Source organism: Balaenoptera ricei, chromosome 6 (assembly GCF_028023285.1).
Source record: "Balaenoptera ricei isolate mBalRic1 chromosome 6, mBalRic1.hap2, whole genome shotgun sequence".
NCBI classification, from domain to species: Eukaryota; Metazoa; Chordata; class Mammalia; order Artiodactyla; family Balaenopteridae; genus Balaenoptera; species Balaenoptera ricei.
The window spans coordinates 47,697,939-47,716,199 of record NC_082644.1 but is presented as its reverse complement, the minus strand read 5'-3'; the positions used below and the strand labels follow the sequence as shown (position 1 = coordinate 47,716,199).

Sequence of the window (18,261 nt, the reverse complement as noted above, 5' to 3'; positions counted from 1 at the left end):
GAGCCCTGGTCTGGGAAGATGCCACATGCCACGGAGCAACTAGGTCCGTGAGCCACAGCTACTGAACCTGCGCATCTGGAGCCTGTGCTCCGCAACAAAAGAGGCCGTGATAGTGAGAGGCCCGCGCACCGCGATGAAGAGTGGCCCCTGCTCGCTGCAACTAGAGAAAGCCCTCGCACAGAAATGAAGACCCGACACAACCAAAAATAAATAAATAAATTAATTAATTAATTAATTTTTTAAAAAAATGTTTATTGAGCAGCTACTATTGTGTGGTACCATAGGAGGAAAAATGCATGGTCTCTTTTCAATATTCTAAGTGTTTTAAAAATCCAGTCAGTTCCTAAAATAGAATAGTTGAATTTTTTCTGCAGTAAAATAAAGCAAATGTAAAAGAAACAATTCTGAATTTTAATTTAACCTCTCCTTATTGAGAAAACCTGACTTTGAATCTCACTGTATTCTTTTATAAAATATATATATAATGAATGATGTATTTCAAAAAAGAATACCCTTTCAAAACATCCAGTCCTTTGGCAGCATTTTCAAGAGTTTTATTGGAAAGTTAAATCAGTGGAATTTTTTCCACTTTTATGTCTCTGCAAATACAGAATATAAATCGTATGAAACAGATATCCTCTATCACCAATCAAGAGCTGAAGATGATGCAGGATGATCTCAATTTTAAATCCTCTGAAATGCAGAAATCACAAAGTACGGCTAGGAATCTGACTTCAGGTGAGGAAACAATCTAGATTTTAATATCCTTTTTTTCTGTAACAAACTGGAACTTTTAAAATCTAATGTTATTCTCTTTGATTTTTTTTGAAAGACTGAGGATATAATTTATGATTGCCTATTGCTGCAGTCATTCATAGGCTCAGAATTTTGTGTGACTTTTCATATCAACTTAATAGTAATTCACTGGCATATTCTCACTCATTTAACATTTATTGAGTATTTGCTTTATGCCTTTGCTGTAATTTGGGTATACAGGGATTAAAAAAAAAAATCCACTCTGTTTCCTCAAGAAACTTGCAATCTGGTGGAATGACAAACAAACAACTGAAGTGTAATGAAACAGTGTTATGATAGAAGGATAAGGAGCAATGTACGTGCACAGGGCTCGTATCCACTGTGGTCTTGGGTAGTTAGGAGAGGTATCCTAGAGGTGGTAATGTTTTAATTATAGTTTCAGCCATTATGACTAACATGAGACTAGAGCAGCATTGTCCAAAAGAAATGTAATGCCAGCCACATATATATTTTGAATTTCCTAGTAGCCACATTAAAAAAGTAAAAAGAGACAGGTGAATTTTAATAATATATTTTATTTAACCCAGTGTATTCAAAATATTATTTCAACATTTAGTCAATATAAAATGATCAATGAGATTTTACAGTTACAGCCCATCTCAATTTGGACTGGACACATTCCAGTGCTCAAAAGTCATATGTGGCTAGTGGCTGCCATTTGGATAGTGCAGGCAGGGATTAGAAACAAATATACATAATTGAGCTTAAAGAGCCTAGGATAAAGTCAAGTCAAAATTTGTATAGCATCTTTGGTTTTTTGAAGTGGCGGATTCTAACTATGACGGTGTATGGTGACTTTGAATTAGCTATGTTTTATTTATCTACTTGAAATTACTCTGGCAGTTTGTGAGATCATGGAGAAGGAAGACGCTATTTGCTAACTTAAAGATGTTGAAAGATTCCCAAAATGGAATAGTTTCCATAATATCCCTTTATCTGGAATCCCCAAATCTAAAAAAGCTCTTTACAGCAAAACCTAACCTGACCTGAACTGACATGAGGCTATTTAATTACCTTAGCTAGTGTGACTGTTCATACTTTTTGCTGCAGAAGTATATTCATCTACCTGATGTCGGGTTGCTGCCTCAGACCCTGTCATGAAAGTTATATAATAATCAGTATATACACTATATTACTTTTCTAAAATTCAAAGAATTCTGCATTCTAAAACACAACGGCCTAGGAGTTTTATATAAAGGATTGTGAATCCATAAATGCATATTGAACGCAATTAATATGCAGTTGAATTTAAATTGATGATATAGGTGGAAAACTGTACATTTATTTTATCTGCCCAGATTTGCTTAAAGTTTGTTTGCCATAGTTTTATTTGTATATCTGAATTATATTCCACGTAAGTAGAGAGGTGCATTCTAAATTTGATTTATACCTACTGTTGGTTTAACTATGAGTATTTTTTTAATTGTGATAAAAAACACACACAATTTACCATCCTAACTATCTGTAAGTGTACAGTATGGTAGTGTTAACTATCTACACATTGTTATGCAGCAGATCTCTAGAACATATTCATCTTGCAAAACTGAAAAACTTATACCATTGAACAACAGCTCCCCATGTCCTCCTCTTGAGCTCCTGCTAACCACACTCTACTTTACGTTTCTAAAAGTTTGACTATTTTAGATACCTCATATAAGTGGGATCATGCAATATTTGCCTTTTTGTGACCACTTTAGTTCACATCATAATATCCTCAAGGTTCATCTGTGTTGTGACACGTGACAGGATTTCTTTTTAAGGCTGAATAATACTCTGTAGTATGTACATACCACATTTTCATTATTCATTCATTTGTTGGTGGACATTTAGGTTATTTCCACCTCTAGGCTATTGTGAAATCCTGCTGCAGTGAATGTAAGTGTGCAAATATCTCTTCAAGATCCCATTTTCAATTATTTTGGATGTATACAACTATGAGTGTTTTTACATCTTTATTTTCTTTTTTCTATAAGCTGAAGAATTTTATGTTTAATTATTTCATCTAAGAAACTTCTGTTTTGTGTTTTAGACCATAGTTTAAAATTTTTCATTTTCTAAGGTCAATATTAATTCAACAAGTTTTTGCCTCCTTTAAGCTATCTTTGTATAATGGCTGTCGAGAAACATACATTTTTTTAAAAGGGTAAATATCAATACCAGGAAATGAATTCAATAATCAGGACTTTGTATTCCTTTCATACTTTTATACTTTGTGTTTACATTTCTTTTAAAAACCTAGTCATTGTATTTTCTCCAGAGATGTAGAATTAAAAAAGAATGAGAACTGGCTTCAATGGAGATAAAAATCCGGTTTGTTACTTTGATAAGGATTTTACTGAAAATTTCCCTTTTGAAGTTTGCATTATCTGACCCCTACAATTAATTTCACTTAGTCAGTTATTTTTAAGTGTTAATTTAAGCCAAGCATATAAATTGTTCTTCCTCTCTTTCCTTAACACCATCCCCCACAAGAAACTTTTTCTATCTGGAAATCACCATAAGAGGTTTATAATATTCTGGTTCATCTTTCAGAGATAATGAATTTTACATTCCCCTTTTGTGAACTGCCTCCCTTTGACCCTTGAAGTTATAACTGGAACTCACCTGATTTTCTTAGTGTACTCTATGCTTCTTAATGGAGCAATATCACTCCCAAGGGGGCAAAATTACTTCTTGGGGGGAGGGTAAAAAAAATTTTAGATACTAACTATAAAGGTGTGTGGCCCTCCAAAGGGTCACTGTACATAAACAGATATACATCTGTAATATAAACAATTCATGGGAGGTGACTGGGAAAACAATAGTCTACAAAAGACTCCTTAGGGGGACAGTAATGAAAAAAAAAAAAAGGTTAAGAAACACTGATAAACTGCATGAGTAAAGAGACAAGGAACCTGTCAGCAATAGTTTTTATTTATATTTTTGGAAAGGAAACTCCAGGGAATAAACAAATGCGCTGATGGCAGAATATTTCAGGAACATTTCCCCAGGTCAAAGTGGTTCCTTCTGAGATTTTGCTACTATGTACACACTACTTAGTAAACTTTGCAACTTCATAGCATATCAGAAGGAACTAGTCTGCATCCTCTTCCTGTCTCTTCTCTTGGAGAAGCTTTTAGCTTTTCATGGGGTCCTGCGGTTAAAGGAAGATAAACTTTACCCTGTACCAACCAACCATTTTCTCCCTTTCTCTAGGAAAAGCAGTATACATAGTTTAAAAATGTATTTCCCTAATATATCTTTAAATTAAACTTGTAGTTAGATTTATATAACTTTTCACCGAACAGCCAAAATATACAAACTCAGTACATTTCCCATTTAGAGCATTGAAACACCATAAGCTTCAGTGACTTTGATTCAGCACTTTGATTCTCAACTATTTCCAACCCTAGTAGAAATATTAATCCAACAAAACAAAACCCTCTTAACAACATTTCAGTCCATATATTGATACATCTTTTAAAATAACATATAGTCAATGTGGTTGAAGGAAATGTTCACATTTAATTATACCAACTTAGGACAAATTTGGTTGGTAACAACCTCCTTTCTTAAACCAATGTCTTTTGAAGCTTTTTTTTTTTTTTTTTTTTTTTTTTTTTTACTATTTGGTATTTTATACTCTATGTTATATTCATAAGTAGAGAGTTGCTCGATTCTTGAACATGATATTTTTATTATAATGTCACCTTCCAGGTATATTTTAATCTTTCTGATTTCATAGGTAGAAGAGGAAGGTTTAATAGCAGCTTTGTATTGATTTTTCCATTAGAAAATCTGTATAGGTAATAAAACTTAAATTTATTAAGTCCAAGTAAATTTTGCTAAAGCTTACGTGAAGAAACCAACTTGCTTACTCATTGCCTGCCCTGTATAAGAGAGACATCCTGGTAAGAAGGAGTGCCAAAAATCTATGTATAAACTCTAACCAAATCCTAATCTGACTACTGAAATGTGTATGCATTGAGTAGGCTTTATGGGACCTAGGAAAAAGCAGCAGCTAGAAGTTGAAAGAACTGAGTACAGAGATTTAAGATGCTACCCACTCCAAAGGAGAAAAGTTTAGAGATTTATTTAGTTCAGCAAAGTTAATTGCTTATTTATAATATATATCAGCACTTTTCAAAGGAGCAAAATACAAAGTCTCTACAACATGTCATTTAAAATGTCCATTATACCATAAAAATTCACATTTAGTAAATTTACTAAATTTACATTTAGTAAAAATGAAAAAAGAAGAAAATGTGAGTGAAGGGGAAAGGCAGTCACTACACACTGAACCTGAGATAATACAGACGTTGAAATGAAAAGAAAAGGACTTTAAATGTTTATAAACATATTTAAGGGCTTGAGGGAAAATAAAATCATAAAAAATGAACAGATTGGAGAATCCTACAGAGAAATGGAAATTACAAAAAAGAACCAGGTGAAAATTCTAGAGTTGAAAATATAACTAAAATGAAAAATTCACTGACCTTAATAGAAGATTGAGGACAGCAGAAAAAAAGAATCAGTGAACTTAAAGATAAATAAATAGAAATTATCTAATCTGAAGAAGAAAAAAGAATGAACAGAGCCTAAATGACCTGTGGGACAGTTTCAAGCAGTCTAATTTACATGTAATTGTAGTCCCAGAAGGAGAGGAGGGACAGAGAATGGGGGAGAAAAGATAGTTGAAATAATGGCTGAAAATTTTCTGAAAATTTGATGAAAAACTTAATTGTACAGATCTAAGAAGCTCTTTGAACCCCAAACAGGGTTAATGTAACAATTCCTTACCTAAGCACATCATCGTCAGACTGCTGAAATGCAACAATAAAGAGAAAACAATGAAAGGAGCCAGAGAAAAATAATATGTATACACAGGGTACAATATATCCCACTATGAGATTAAATTTTATCATAAAAATCATTCTGAATTTTGTATTTTACTCTGACATATGTTACTTTAATATAAAACTCTTCTACCCCTAAATCTAAGTAATTTAAGGAAGATGTTCATATTTGGCTTTTGACACTCTGAAATACCACTGTTTTTTTGAGGGTATTCATATTCCTACTTTAAACTAGAGGAAAAGTGAAGGTAAAATGTTCTAAGATGACAGTGCATCACTGTATGCCTCTACAAATAAGTAACTACAGGATGTATTGGATTATTCCCATGCCTATCCCTGGGAACACAGAAGAGAAGAAACTGGCCAAGGCAGGTTTGAATCCAGATTTCTTCGTCTAAATATACAGGATATATATTTCAATTCCATTTTAGTATCTGTTTTTGAGTTAGCTGAAATCAGATTTTATTTTGGTAGCTATAAGGAAAGCAGAACAAAGGATGATGCCTGGGGAAAGAAGCCTGAAGTAGCAAAATTGACCAAGTGTTACTGTTCCTCTTCCCACAACTCACTGTTGCTCATTGAGGCATCTTTGGATCATAAAGTAACATTTGCTATTGTAAAAAATGAACCTTTCATAAAGGTGATAACAATATCACTCAGCACCAAAGCTTGACTGGCTGTTGACCTTGGGCAATAATTACCTTTCTAAGCTTTAGTTTCCTCATATAATAAAATTTACCCTCGCCCAGGGCTATTACGAAAAGTAAATCAGATAATATATAAAGCCAGGCACATTCCAGGTTCTCAGTAATATTGGTTTCCTCTTAAACCTTTCTTTCCCTTTAAAACAGAGACTTTTAAAGCCAGCATCACAAAGTTAAGAAGTCTTTGAAATAGAGAAGGTAGGTATTATATAATCCTACCAGAATGGAATATTTTTTAAAATACTGTTTTCTGATTATAAATGCAATTCATATTCATTATAGAGGATTTAGGAGATATAAGCAAGCATAAATAAAAACTAGAAATACAATCCCACTATCAAAAGTTTATTACTATTAAAATTTTGGTATCTTTTTAGTCTTTTTTCCATATTTTATCACATCTTGGAAAAAAATAAAAAGCCTTTTCCGAATATTCTCTGCCCAGCTATTATCCCTCTCGTTCAAAGGTTTCACAGTCAAATTTCTTGAAACCTTCATATCACTCTTGATTCCATTTCTTTCTGTGAAATCTGTTCTCAGCAGATACATCCAGGTTCTCCTGGTCAGTAAATTCAACACATATTTTGCCATCTTTTTTTTTAAATCTCTAAGTAATATTCTGTACTACAGACCACTTCTTTATTCTTGAAATATCTTTTCCCCATGACTTCTGATTTTTCTCTTATTTCTTTGGTCATTTCTTATTCTATATGGATCCTTCATGTTAATTTATTTTAAAAATTTGGTATTCTTATAGGTGCAGTCATGAATCCTTTTCTGTTGATGATCTGAACCACTCCCATGGCTTCAGGTGCCATCTCTATGCTGGTGGTTTCAGAATCTGTATCTTCAGAGCTCACATTTTTCCCTCTGGGTTTTAGACCCATATTTCTATATATGGACATCTTTACTTATCTCTGTTTGGATGTTTCTGAGGTATCTCAAACTCAATAAATCCTAAATCGACTTCAGTGTATCATAAATCCCTCCAACAGATAAAATTTGTATGTCCCTCTGCCTACCCTCCCATACACTCATTTATTCAAGTTGGAAACAGGATTCCACATTTTCTCTCATTCAACTACTGTATCCGGTCAATTGCCTGTTTTGTTAATCCCAAATCCCTAATATTTCTTGAGTCCCTTCAGATCTCTTCTGCACTGTTTCTTCATTTATTTTTATCTGACATAACTGTATATTTTATATATATAGTCTTCTTCCACTGGAGTATAAGTTCTTTGTTCGTTGCTGTATTCCCCATGCCTTTCTATTTGCCTGGCACATAGAAAGCATTTATTTAATAAATATTGGGTTTTTTAAAAGATTTTTTTTGATGTGGACCATTTTTAAAGTCTTTATTGAATTTGTTACAATATTGCTTCTGTTTTATGTTTTGGTTTTTTGGCCATGATACATGTGGGATCTTAGCTCCATTACCAGGGATCGAACCTGCGCCCCCCGCACTGGAAGGTGAAGTCTTAACCACTGGACCGCCAGGGAAGTCCCTAAATATTGTTTAATGAAAAAAAATCCCCACCAGTCTAAGATTTCTTGCCTAGATCACTGAATCAACACTTAACTGGTCTTCCTGCACATAGTTATGCTATTTCAATTAATTGTCCACATGGCAACTAGAGAGAACTTTCTAAAATTTAATTATGTTACTCTGATTTGAAACTCATTGATGACTTGCCATAGCCCTTAGCATAAAGTCCCAACTCCCTATCTTGACTTAAGCCCTTCATGAACTGAAATCCTTCAATTTTTCAGTTTTCTCTCCTACCACCATCCACTTTGAACTTTGGGTTCTAGTCATACTGAACTTCTCTTATTTGCGCAAAGGTACCATGCTTTCTTACCTGTAGACTTTTTTGCACATGTTGATTATTTTCTCTGGAACACTCACTTTTTCCTTTGTATGGTTGATTCCTAATCCTTAATGCCTTAGTTAAAAGGCATGTCTTCAGAGAATTCTTCTGACCAATACCACATGTTCTGTGGTACCCTGTATTACTCTTTTCATAGTAGTTATGCAGTTTACTGTCAATGCTTATTCAATTTCCTAATTTAACCTCTAGAATATAGCTCCTCGAGTGAAAACAATGATGTCTCTGTTGATTTCCATTATATCCTCAGCACCTGGCACATAGTAGATGCTCAATACTTTTGAAAGAAAGAAACACACACACACATACACATACACACAGGCAATCTTCATTATTTATGGATTGTGTATTTGTAAACTTGCTCTCTCACTGAAATTAATTTGTAACCCCAAATTCATATTTGCAGCACTTTCACGGTCATTTGTGAACACACGCAGAGGTGAAAAATTGGAATTCAAATTTGAAAAATTTGAATGCTCGAGTTCCCAGTGGAGGTTGATTAAGGCAGCACTATGCCTTCCTGCATTAGTTCTCATACTATAAACAAGAATCCTTTTCATGGTATATTATTTAATGTCACTTTTTTTTTTTAACCACACTTCTGTGTGTTTTTGCTAGTGCTTTTGCTATTTAAAATGGCTCCCAAGTATAGTGCTAAAGTGTTGGCTAGTGTTCCTCAGCGCAAGGCTGTGATGTGCCTTACAGAGAAAATATGTCAGTTAGGTAAGCTTCACTGAGGCGTAAGTTGGCCTTGAGTTCAATGTTAACAAATCAATAATATATTAAATAAGATATTTAAAGAGAAACATACATAAAACAAGGTTATGTATTAGTTTGATGATAAAAGTATCATCAAAGTTGATAAAAGTATCGTGACCAGAGACTCACAGAAACCTAATCCTGTATTTCCCATAGGAGTTCAGTATTTGCTAACTCAATGTTTACAATAACTTTACAGAATATAACTACCACAAATAATGAGAACTGACTGTATATGTACTTATAAAATTTTGCTCATAACGTTTCATAACTTGAATTTTTCCCCACATAACTGTGTGTATATGTATGCACATATTAAAAATGATGAATCTTTATCTCATGTATTATTAAGTAAGAAAAAGAACTATGTGTGTTCTTACATGTTTGTATGAGAATGGAGACAAATGTGATTAATATACAACAGGTTATGTTGGTTACCTGGGGGGTGAGTAATTTTTTAAAAATTTATCTTTGTATTGTCTCACTAGTTGCAGTGAACGCATGTTTCTTGTGCAGATACTCTTGTAAAACATGATTTTTAATGATTGCATTTCCTTTTGTGTAAGGAATAAAATTTCGACTAATTATGGCCTTGAATCTTCCTGCGTTTCAGATAGTCAGCGTCTACAGTTGGATCTACAAAAAATGGAGCTACTGGAAAGTAAAATGACTGAGGAACAACAGTCTCTAAAAAGCAAAATTAAGCAAATGATAACTGATCTGGAAACATATAATGATTTGCCAGCTTTAAAATCATCAGGTGAAGAAAAGAAAAAGGTAAATGGTAACAGTTCTATGAAATTGTAATTCAAGTTGGTTTTTTCTTGATTAATTTTAATAATATATGTATTTTTTTAATTTATAAAATTTATTATTTTCAGTTGACTGATATATAATCTAAGAAAAAATAAAGAAGTTTACATATATAGTAGGAATATAGAGTGATTTAAGTTTCAAAACAAAAGACAAACATTGAAAAGCAAGCAATAGGGTACTTCAAATATAAACTTTGTTAAATGCAAATTTGATTACGATATTTCTCTACTTAAGACTTCTCAGTGGCTTTTCATTGCCATTTACATTAATTTAAAGTAAATCTGGGGCTTCCCTGGTGGTGCAGTGGTTAAGAATCCACCTGCCAATACAGGGGACACAGGTTTGAGCCCTGATCGGGGAAGATCGCACATGCCGCGGAGCACCTAAGCCCGTGCGCCACAACTACTGAGCCTGCGCTCTAGAGCCCGCAAGCCACCACTACTGAAGCCCGCGCACCTAGAGCCCGTGCTCTGCCACAAGAGAAGCCACCGCAATGAGAAGCCCGTGCACCGCAACGAAGAGTAGCCCCGGCTCTCTGCAACTAGAGAAAGCCCGCGCACAGCAACGAAGACCCAATGCAGCCAAAAATAAATAAATTTAATTTAAAAATTTACAAAAAAATTAAAAAATAAAGTAAATCTGGTGGTGGAGTACAAACACATATGACAGCCCTAATGAGTTATTATTAATATAGTTAATAATAATTTAGTTTATTATAATTAAAAGGATATTTTTACAAACAGATTTTAGAGTAATTATAGCCTTGGTAGAATTTTATCAGAATATTATTGAAATTGTTTAAGTCAAATGCTGTTTATATCGGTTTACTAGGTATCTGCTAAAGCCTGTTATTTACTTCTGTTTGGATCTATCTAGAAATTGCATCAGGAGAGAACAGTATTATCAACCCGCAGAAATGCCTTTAAAAAAATAATTCAGAGACTAGACACAGAATATGAGACACTAAAAACACAATTGCAAGAAAACGAGACACATTCTCAGGTAAAAAGAAAAAGAAAAGACTGAAATTCATTTCTATTTTTAGGCTATCTGGCCTGTTCTCTTGATCTATATTTTCACTCCCAAAGTAATCCATTCCTTTTTTTTTTTTTTTTTTTTTTTTCACCTGCTTTATTTACCTTCCAGATTTTCTGGCTTTGAAGATAACTAGATTCTGTATAGTCTCCACTCAGAATGAATTTACTCCTGCTTTCCTGACTTCTATAAACCTATATCGAAGGCCAGCTCTGTGCTAGGCACTGTTCTGGGCACAGCCATTATGGTAATGGCTTTTAAAAATTTCAAAAGTAAAGTGTTTTTAATGCAGAAACTTTAGTACATAAATGCTGCAGATAACAAAAATGAGCCGTAATGACTAATATCCCACCACCCAGGAGATGATTCTGTGGATATGAAGACAGATATTTCTAGTCTATATTACTATGTTATGTGTACACTTAGTTTATACATATACATACATACACATTTATTTCTGTATATTTATAGAAATGGTACCATGTTGTACCTATTCTTTGGAAACTTGTTTTTCATTATTAACTATACATCATAAATACTTTACCTTGTCAGCAGATTTTTTTAAAATATGATTCTATATAATATTTGACTATATGGATATAGCATAATTTACTGAGTCAATTCCAAATTGTTGGACATTTAGGTTATTTCTCATTTTCAAACTATTCAAATAATGCTATAAAGAGCAGTACTGTTCCTGAATTTCTTTATTTACATCTCTGATTATTACACAGGATGCATAGACAAGCCCCCTTTTCATATCACTCATCCTGTTGATAATTACCTGAACAAGGTCCAAGGTCTTCTACATTGAGAGCTCTCTCTAAGGGCAGAAATGATGTCTCTTTCCCTCACTTTCTCCCCAGCACGGTGCTAGTGGTTGGCAAGTAATAGGTGTTCAATAAGTATTTGTTGGAGGATTAAATGAAGCATGCGTGTCATATACAAAATCAGAAATTATGGTCTGATAAAGGCTGGTCATTCTCACATCTAATTATCTACGTTAGCAATTTGCAACTATGATTTATTAATGCTAAATGCATTAAATTTTTTCTTCCTTCGTGTACTAATATGATGATGATAGACAACCATCATTAACATTTTGGTATAATATCCTTGTAAATTTTTTTTCCTTTGCAGTTATACACCCTTAATTATATTGTTTTTACAAATAATGAAATCATTCTATGCATATGCTCTTTAAGCATTTGTTTTCTTAAGTGTTTTCAAGCGCTTTTTTTGATGATATTTTTATGGCATCAGCTATTTCATTGTGTGGATGTACCATTTAAAAATAAGATAAACCTTATATTCTTCTTGAAAGGGGTGGACTCTCATCAAAGTTTGCCACAACTACTAAAAGCTTAGAAGTCACTAATTTACATATTTCAAATTTATTCGTCAGTTACTCTGTCTCTACTATGTAATATACAGGCCTGGATATAAACTTGTGAATAGCAAAATTATCCTAGTCTGTTTAGAGTGGGAATGGATACTGGAGAAGAAACATAAGAAAAAGTTTATGAGGCCATTGTTTTATGGTTCATAGGAAAAAATACTGATATTTCATATGGATTTTTGGCCCTCCTCTTCCACTGAATGGATGATTTAAAGAGGAAAACATTTGACAAACACAATTTCTTAGAGCCAGTCAGTGGCTACCTCATTTATTCCCACATTAAGTGCTAATCTTATTCGTAACCCCACGTACAGGAATTTGTAACATAAACCACAATTTACAATGCTTCTCTGTATTATTTGTTGCTTTTTGTGAATCCCAACTGTTTGAATCACATCCTGGTCTCTCTATCTTTTGCAGTTATTTACTCAAAAACTGGCTTTTGAGATCTGTAATTTTTACAATAGACCTTTTTTTTTGAGTGGTTATTGATTTGAAATCATTTAAACACATTTATATTGGAAGAAACTGTAAAACTCCTAGAAAACATAGGGGAAAAGCTCCTTGACATTAGTCTTGGCAACAAGTTTTTTATTATAACATGAAAAGCACAAGCAACGGAGGCAAAAATAAATAAGTGGGTCCACATCAAACTAAAAAGTTTCTACACAGCAAATGAAACAACAAAATGAAAAAGCAGGATGGGAGTAAATATTTGCAAGTCATACGTCTCATAAGGGGTTAATATCCAAAACATATAAAGAACTCATAACAGACTTTTAAAATAAGTTGCAGGAAATAAAAGACAGATGTGTGCTTCATGACATCCTTGGAGCTTTAAAGGCAAGTAACTGAAATAGATGTATAATATAGAAGGAATTTGACCATCTGACACTGTTGCTTTTATATCATTATTCATGTAGCACTTAAGGGGTCTGCTGCATTATAAGGCCACCCCTTTGTATGAAACAAAGAGGAAAAATTTGGTACTTGACTTTGCAAAAGGTTATTAGAGATTTATTGTCAAAAAGTGCTGACTGCTTCCTTAAGTCCATCTTAACTTCAAGGCTCTATCAGGGGAAGCTAGATCTGATTTAGTAGCATTAAGTCACAGCACATACAGTTCATATAATTAATTAGTTATGATTCATCCTAATATCTAGATTTATCTCTTTGGAGGAAACAATGGGATGGATGCTACATTAAGACTGAACTTAACGCCCTGAAAATAATTTTAACATGAGATTAGAAAGAAATATTAATAATGCTGTTTCAATTATCAGATTTTTTAAAATGATTATTACTTCTTGGAAATGTCCAGGCACAACATTATTTTAATGTTTCATTTTTCAGACTGTCCTTTGTTTAGGAAAAAAACTATGTGCATCTTAAAAAAGAAAGACCATAACCCAGAGTTACAAGGTTAATTAAATCAGAAAAACAATTTAATTCTATAACAGTAAAATTGTCTTTGGAGGAAGCAACCATCAATATAATATCCACATTAGCTTCCTGTTGATGCAGAAATTATTGTAACAGTGCCAGCTTTTTACCAGCCCTCTTATAATCTTCACACTGCAGCTCTGCTCTTATCACAGCCTGTGGAATTAGACAGGAAATTTAGCCCTGGAAATAAGGAAGTTTCTCCTATATAGCTGAACCTTTGCAGTATTAGAATATATAGTACTTTTGTGGCATTAGACCTTCAGGTTTCAAGGAGAGATTCCTATCATGTCCCATTCTTCTTTTTTAAGTTCTTTTAGGAAAGGGAAAAATCATAAATTGTCTTTCAGTTGGTATGTTCATTGGTATAATAAATAATTTCCAATTTAAGTAAACAGAGTAAACCTGTTGTCAAATTCAGCATTGTATTATTGTATTTACTGTTATTTAATTTTTTTTTAATTTCTTTTTTGTCTATCATGGCTTTATCTCAATAAAATGCAGGGAGTTGAAAAGATTTAAAATTGGGGGTGTTTTTTTTCTTATTGTCTCAAAGGGGTGTATAATTGTTTTGAATATGGGCACTGGTTAACATTTTTCTTTTGTGTTTTTAGCTTACAAATTTGGAGAGGAAGTGGCAACACCATGAGCAAAATAATTTTGTGATGAAAGAATGTATCCTTTAAAAAACTGCGAATGAGCTTGACTGAGTGATTTTTTTTTTTTTAGGAATTTCTTTAAAGACTGAAATGAAATTCAGTTCAACATCAAATACCTAATATGTACAAAACACTGGCTAAACTTTGTGGGAAATAAATGAATAAGACTTAGTTTCCATTCTATGATAGTGTGTGTGTGTGTGTGTGTGTGTGTTTGTGTGTACACCAAACTAATAGAAAGGAGACTGTACAGAGCCATAGTGTGGCATAGTGACTAAGTGCACAGGTTTTAGAGTCAGGAGATCTAATTTTAAATATTGACTCTACTACTTATAGGTTATGGACTTTGGACAGTTTAATTGTTTAAACCTCAATTTTATCATCTCAGATACAGTTAATACTTCCTTCTCATGGAATTGTTGGGAGAATTACATATAACCATATATATGTATATACGTATATATGTATGTATAGTCATTTGTTGTTATTTTTAATGCTGTACCTTGGATATCTGGGCAGCAAAGGGAGAGATAAACCAAGTAGTGTCATGAGAAATTTGACCTTCAAGCTCATCTGTGTTTCAGCCAATTCAGCTTCATCTACCAAGATAGTACTATGTCCCATCTTATTTCTATCAAGATGGTTCTTATATTCAATCTTCTTGCTTGTCTTTTTGTATGGACGTAGAAGGAAGCAGCTGCTGAGGACAAGTATTGTGGAGTTGTAAGAAACATTTCCCCAAAGGTTGTTTCCTAGTCCCTTTTTGACCTATTTACGGACATCTCTGCTTAGAGAACTAGATCCTGACTCACTGGTTGCATAGGTTCTCCTCTAGGACACTACTGAACATCAGCTCAGGGCAGCATGGACCCCAGCTTACCTCCAGATGAGATGCTTTAAGGGCTTTATTCCCAGTGGTTGTGCAACTTATTTTAAACGCAGAAGATTCCCATTCACAGTATGATAAAGTCCAGAATTCTGGTTTTGTGCAACATAAAGTAGGTGATTTTGAAACAGAGTGAAGTCTAGAGACTTGCCTGAAATTCTGTGTGGTACTCTAAAGGACATAGTTCTTCTGAACGTTGAATTGTTCTACGACCAGATTAAGATTGAGATGAATAACATGTTAACTCTAAAAAAGATTTTATACCATAGGTGAACTTTTTTGAAACAAGTTTTGCCTGACCTTTTGGGTTTCAATTGATGCTTAATCTGTTTTTTTTAATAACTATTCTAATTGTGCTTTTTTGTGCCATCTTCAGTTTTCAATAAGAAAAATACTAGTACAGTTTGGGTCCTTCCTGAATCACAAAATTAGATTAATATTTGTTTTGATAATGTTTCCCCTTAACTCATGTAATTAGTCATAGCAACCAAGAGTCAAGAGAGTGATTACCGGCCAATTATGAAGAATGTGACCAAGCAGATTGCAGAGTATAATAAAACCATCATGGATGCTCTACATAGCATGAGCAGAAACTGAGTCTGAACCAACTACACGTCTCTATAGAAATATCCTCTTGCTGCCAAACTTCATACATGCCGGATGAAAAATAATAGCTTACCCTTGAAGAGTTTTACCTAAAATTTTTGAATGTTACAATTTTTGTGGCCTCTTTGAAGTGTGAAATTTTAAATAGTATAATAGTTTAATAAATAGTTTACTTATAAAAAAGTATCGTCTCCTTTTATATTTGTATTTGTTTTGCATGGGTGATAAAATGTCTCAAAGAACCAGGAGATAAACAAACTAAAAGTGGCCATTGTTACTCATTTAGTTGGTATAATACATTTATGGCAGCACATGAGATCATCTTTTCATATGTCAAGCCTAGGAGGGGTGTATGGAGTATGATTCTGATTTAACACTTATCAACCTTGCCAATTTTTGCTTCTAGAAAAAGTAAGAATAGAAGGGAGGTATTTAGTTTTGAGCTTTACTTCTCAAATAGGGTATATTTGATGTGTTTTAAGACATAAGTCACATGTAAATATATAACATTTTTTATATATCAGTTATTCCTAAAGATTTCGAATTAAGACTTTTAATCTTTGCATTTTTAAAATACTTTCTCACATGTAAATATTTGCTAGGAAAAACATGAAATTTTAAAGAAATGTTGTACTTATGGTCGGCTCTTTTGGACTATGGCTACTGCTGTTCATTTCCACCGTGGAGTATGCATTCACTCTTTAGTACTATAGGAGGACTTAAGTAGATTAATTTATAAGCATTGCCAGAACATTTGAAAGGAAAAGGTGGAAGAAGTAGAATTGTGTTATAGGAATCTGGGAGACATTATGGTAACTAAAGATGTATCCTCTCTTTTGGGCAGGAATGAGTCACCTTGGCCGGCATAAAATATTCCTTAAAACTATCCTTCCTTTGCTCTGATCTCATGTTCATCAAGTTATTCTTCTTCTCAGTATTCATGAAACACAAGCCTATTAGTTTCTTTTTTAAAAGGCTTTATTGAGATACAATTTATATACGATAAAAATACCCATGCATGTTGCTTTCTTGAAGTAAATATTTATCATTAAATTATTCAACTTTAGTTCTGTGTGAGTTTAGGTAGAGGGGTGAACATTTTTGAGTTTGATTAATTCTGAGTTACTAGTATGGCTGAAGATCTTGAACAGTGATAAATTCATTTAGGTGGCATTTATAAAGTGTGTCCTTCAGATCCTGAGTTCCTCAGATTTTTAATAAGTGTTATACCACCAAAGGATTCATAGTGAAAGGAATTTGGGAAACATTATTTGAAACAAAGGTAAATTGTTTTCTTTCTTCTTGACTGCTCAGAACCCTTAATGTGCTAATGTGCAGTAAGTTCAAGAAGAGTATATACTATTAATATTAGAGTCTTTTTTTCTGAGTAGTGGGATTGTGGATCTTTTAATCTTCGTTGAACTTTCTGATATGTTCTCAAAATTATCTGTGATGTACATATAATACTTAGACATGCAATAAATATTTGAATAAAGTCATATATACAATTAGTACTTTAACTTGTAGAAAGGACATATGATAGTTAAGACAACTCTGTAGTCATTGAACTAGAACTGAACCAGTCTTTACCCAGAAAGGAAGTAGGAGGAAAATTGCCTATTCATTAAATATATGCATTTGCATTATAACAATGAGAAGTTCGGCAGAAAAAAAATTTGAAAATTTCTTGAAAAAAGCAAGGTTCTCAACTTCCATTCTAAATTACTCATATATGATATTTGGGGAACATAATTGAGCAGGATTTCTTTAAACTAAAACGTGTTATCTGAGGGAAATTCTTGACTAATGTCTCTTCCTTCCTCTCAGAGCTTTTCAACAAATCCGACAAGAATATTCTCTCTGCTAGGATAGACCTGGAGGCTACTATCTGCATGAACCGGCTCTTCCTCAGTCAGTCACATTGCTCAGTGAGTTTCATTCCTGTTAAAATAACACCTTGTAAGTCATGTGGAAAGAAGCTGCAGACTGAACAAACATGCTGAATAGTCTTACTAATGAAGATCAACATGGGAAAGTTAGCAAGTCTTTGTTTTTCCCGTCCTTATCTTTATCAGTAAATAAACATGAGTTCTTTATACTCTTTTTCACTAATGGGAGTCCCTGATTTGGACCATATTCTGGTTTCTTGTTAATGTGTAGAATTCAGGCAGGGTGAGAGGATTAGAGCATGGAGTAGTGCTGTTCACACTGGAGATGAAAGAAGATAGAAGATAATAGAAGCTCCAGGGGTTCTTGCTGTCCCCCTGCCCAATTTCTCTGTTGTTCTTTCCTTTAGCTATATGATTCCAGCATAAACAACCTTAATAAATTAGAATGTTTAGGCTTGAAGTAAGAAGAAATCAAGATGGACTACTAGAGAGTACCTTTTTAAATAAAAGCAGGTTGTGTCTTTAAAT

At 33.4% G+C, this 18,261-nt stretch overlaps 1 protein-coding gene across 5 annotated transcripts in view; it reads left to right on the top strand.

Moving 5' to 3' along the window:
- Positions 1-15,994, top strand: part of IFT74 (intraflagellar transport 74) — a 78,786-nt gene extending 62,792 nt beyond the window's left edge. For 3 of the 5 annotated variants that reach the window (XM_059926365.1, XM_059926366.1, XM_059926367.1), the window contains exons 16-20: positions 612-738; positions 9,614-9,777; positions 10,693-10,818; positions 14,308-14,368; positions 15,717-15,994. In XM_059926365.1, the coding sequence (XP_059782348.1) occupies positions 612-738; positions 9,614-9,777; positions 10,693-10,818; positions 14,308-14,368; positions 15,717-15,835 (597 nt within the window). In that variant the 3' untranslated portion in view covers positions 15,836-15,994. Of the gene's footprint in view, positions 1-611; positions 739-9,613; positions 9,778-10,692; positions 10,819-14,307; positions 14,369-15,716 lie in introns of those variants that run through there. The other 2 variants (XM_059926369.1, XM_059926370.1) reach the window with 2 other exon arrangements.
- Positions 15,995-18,261: the final 2,267 nt, after the last annotated feature.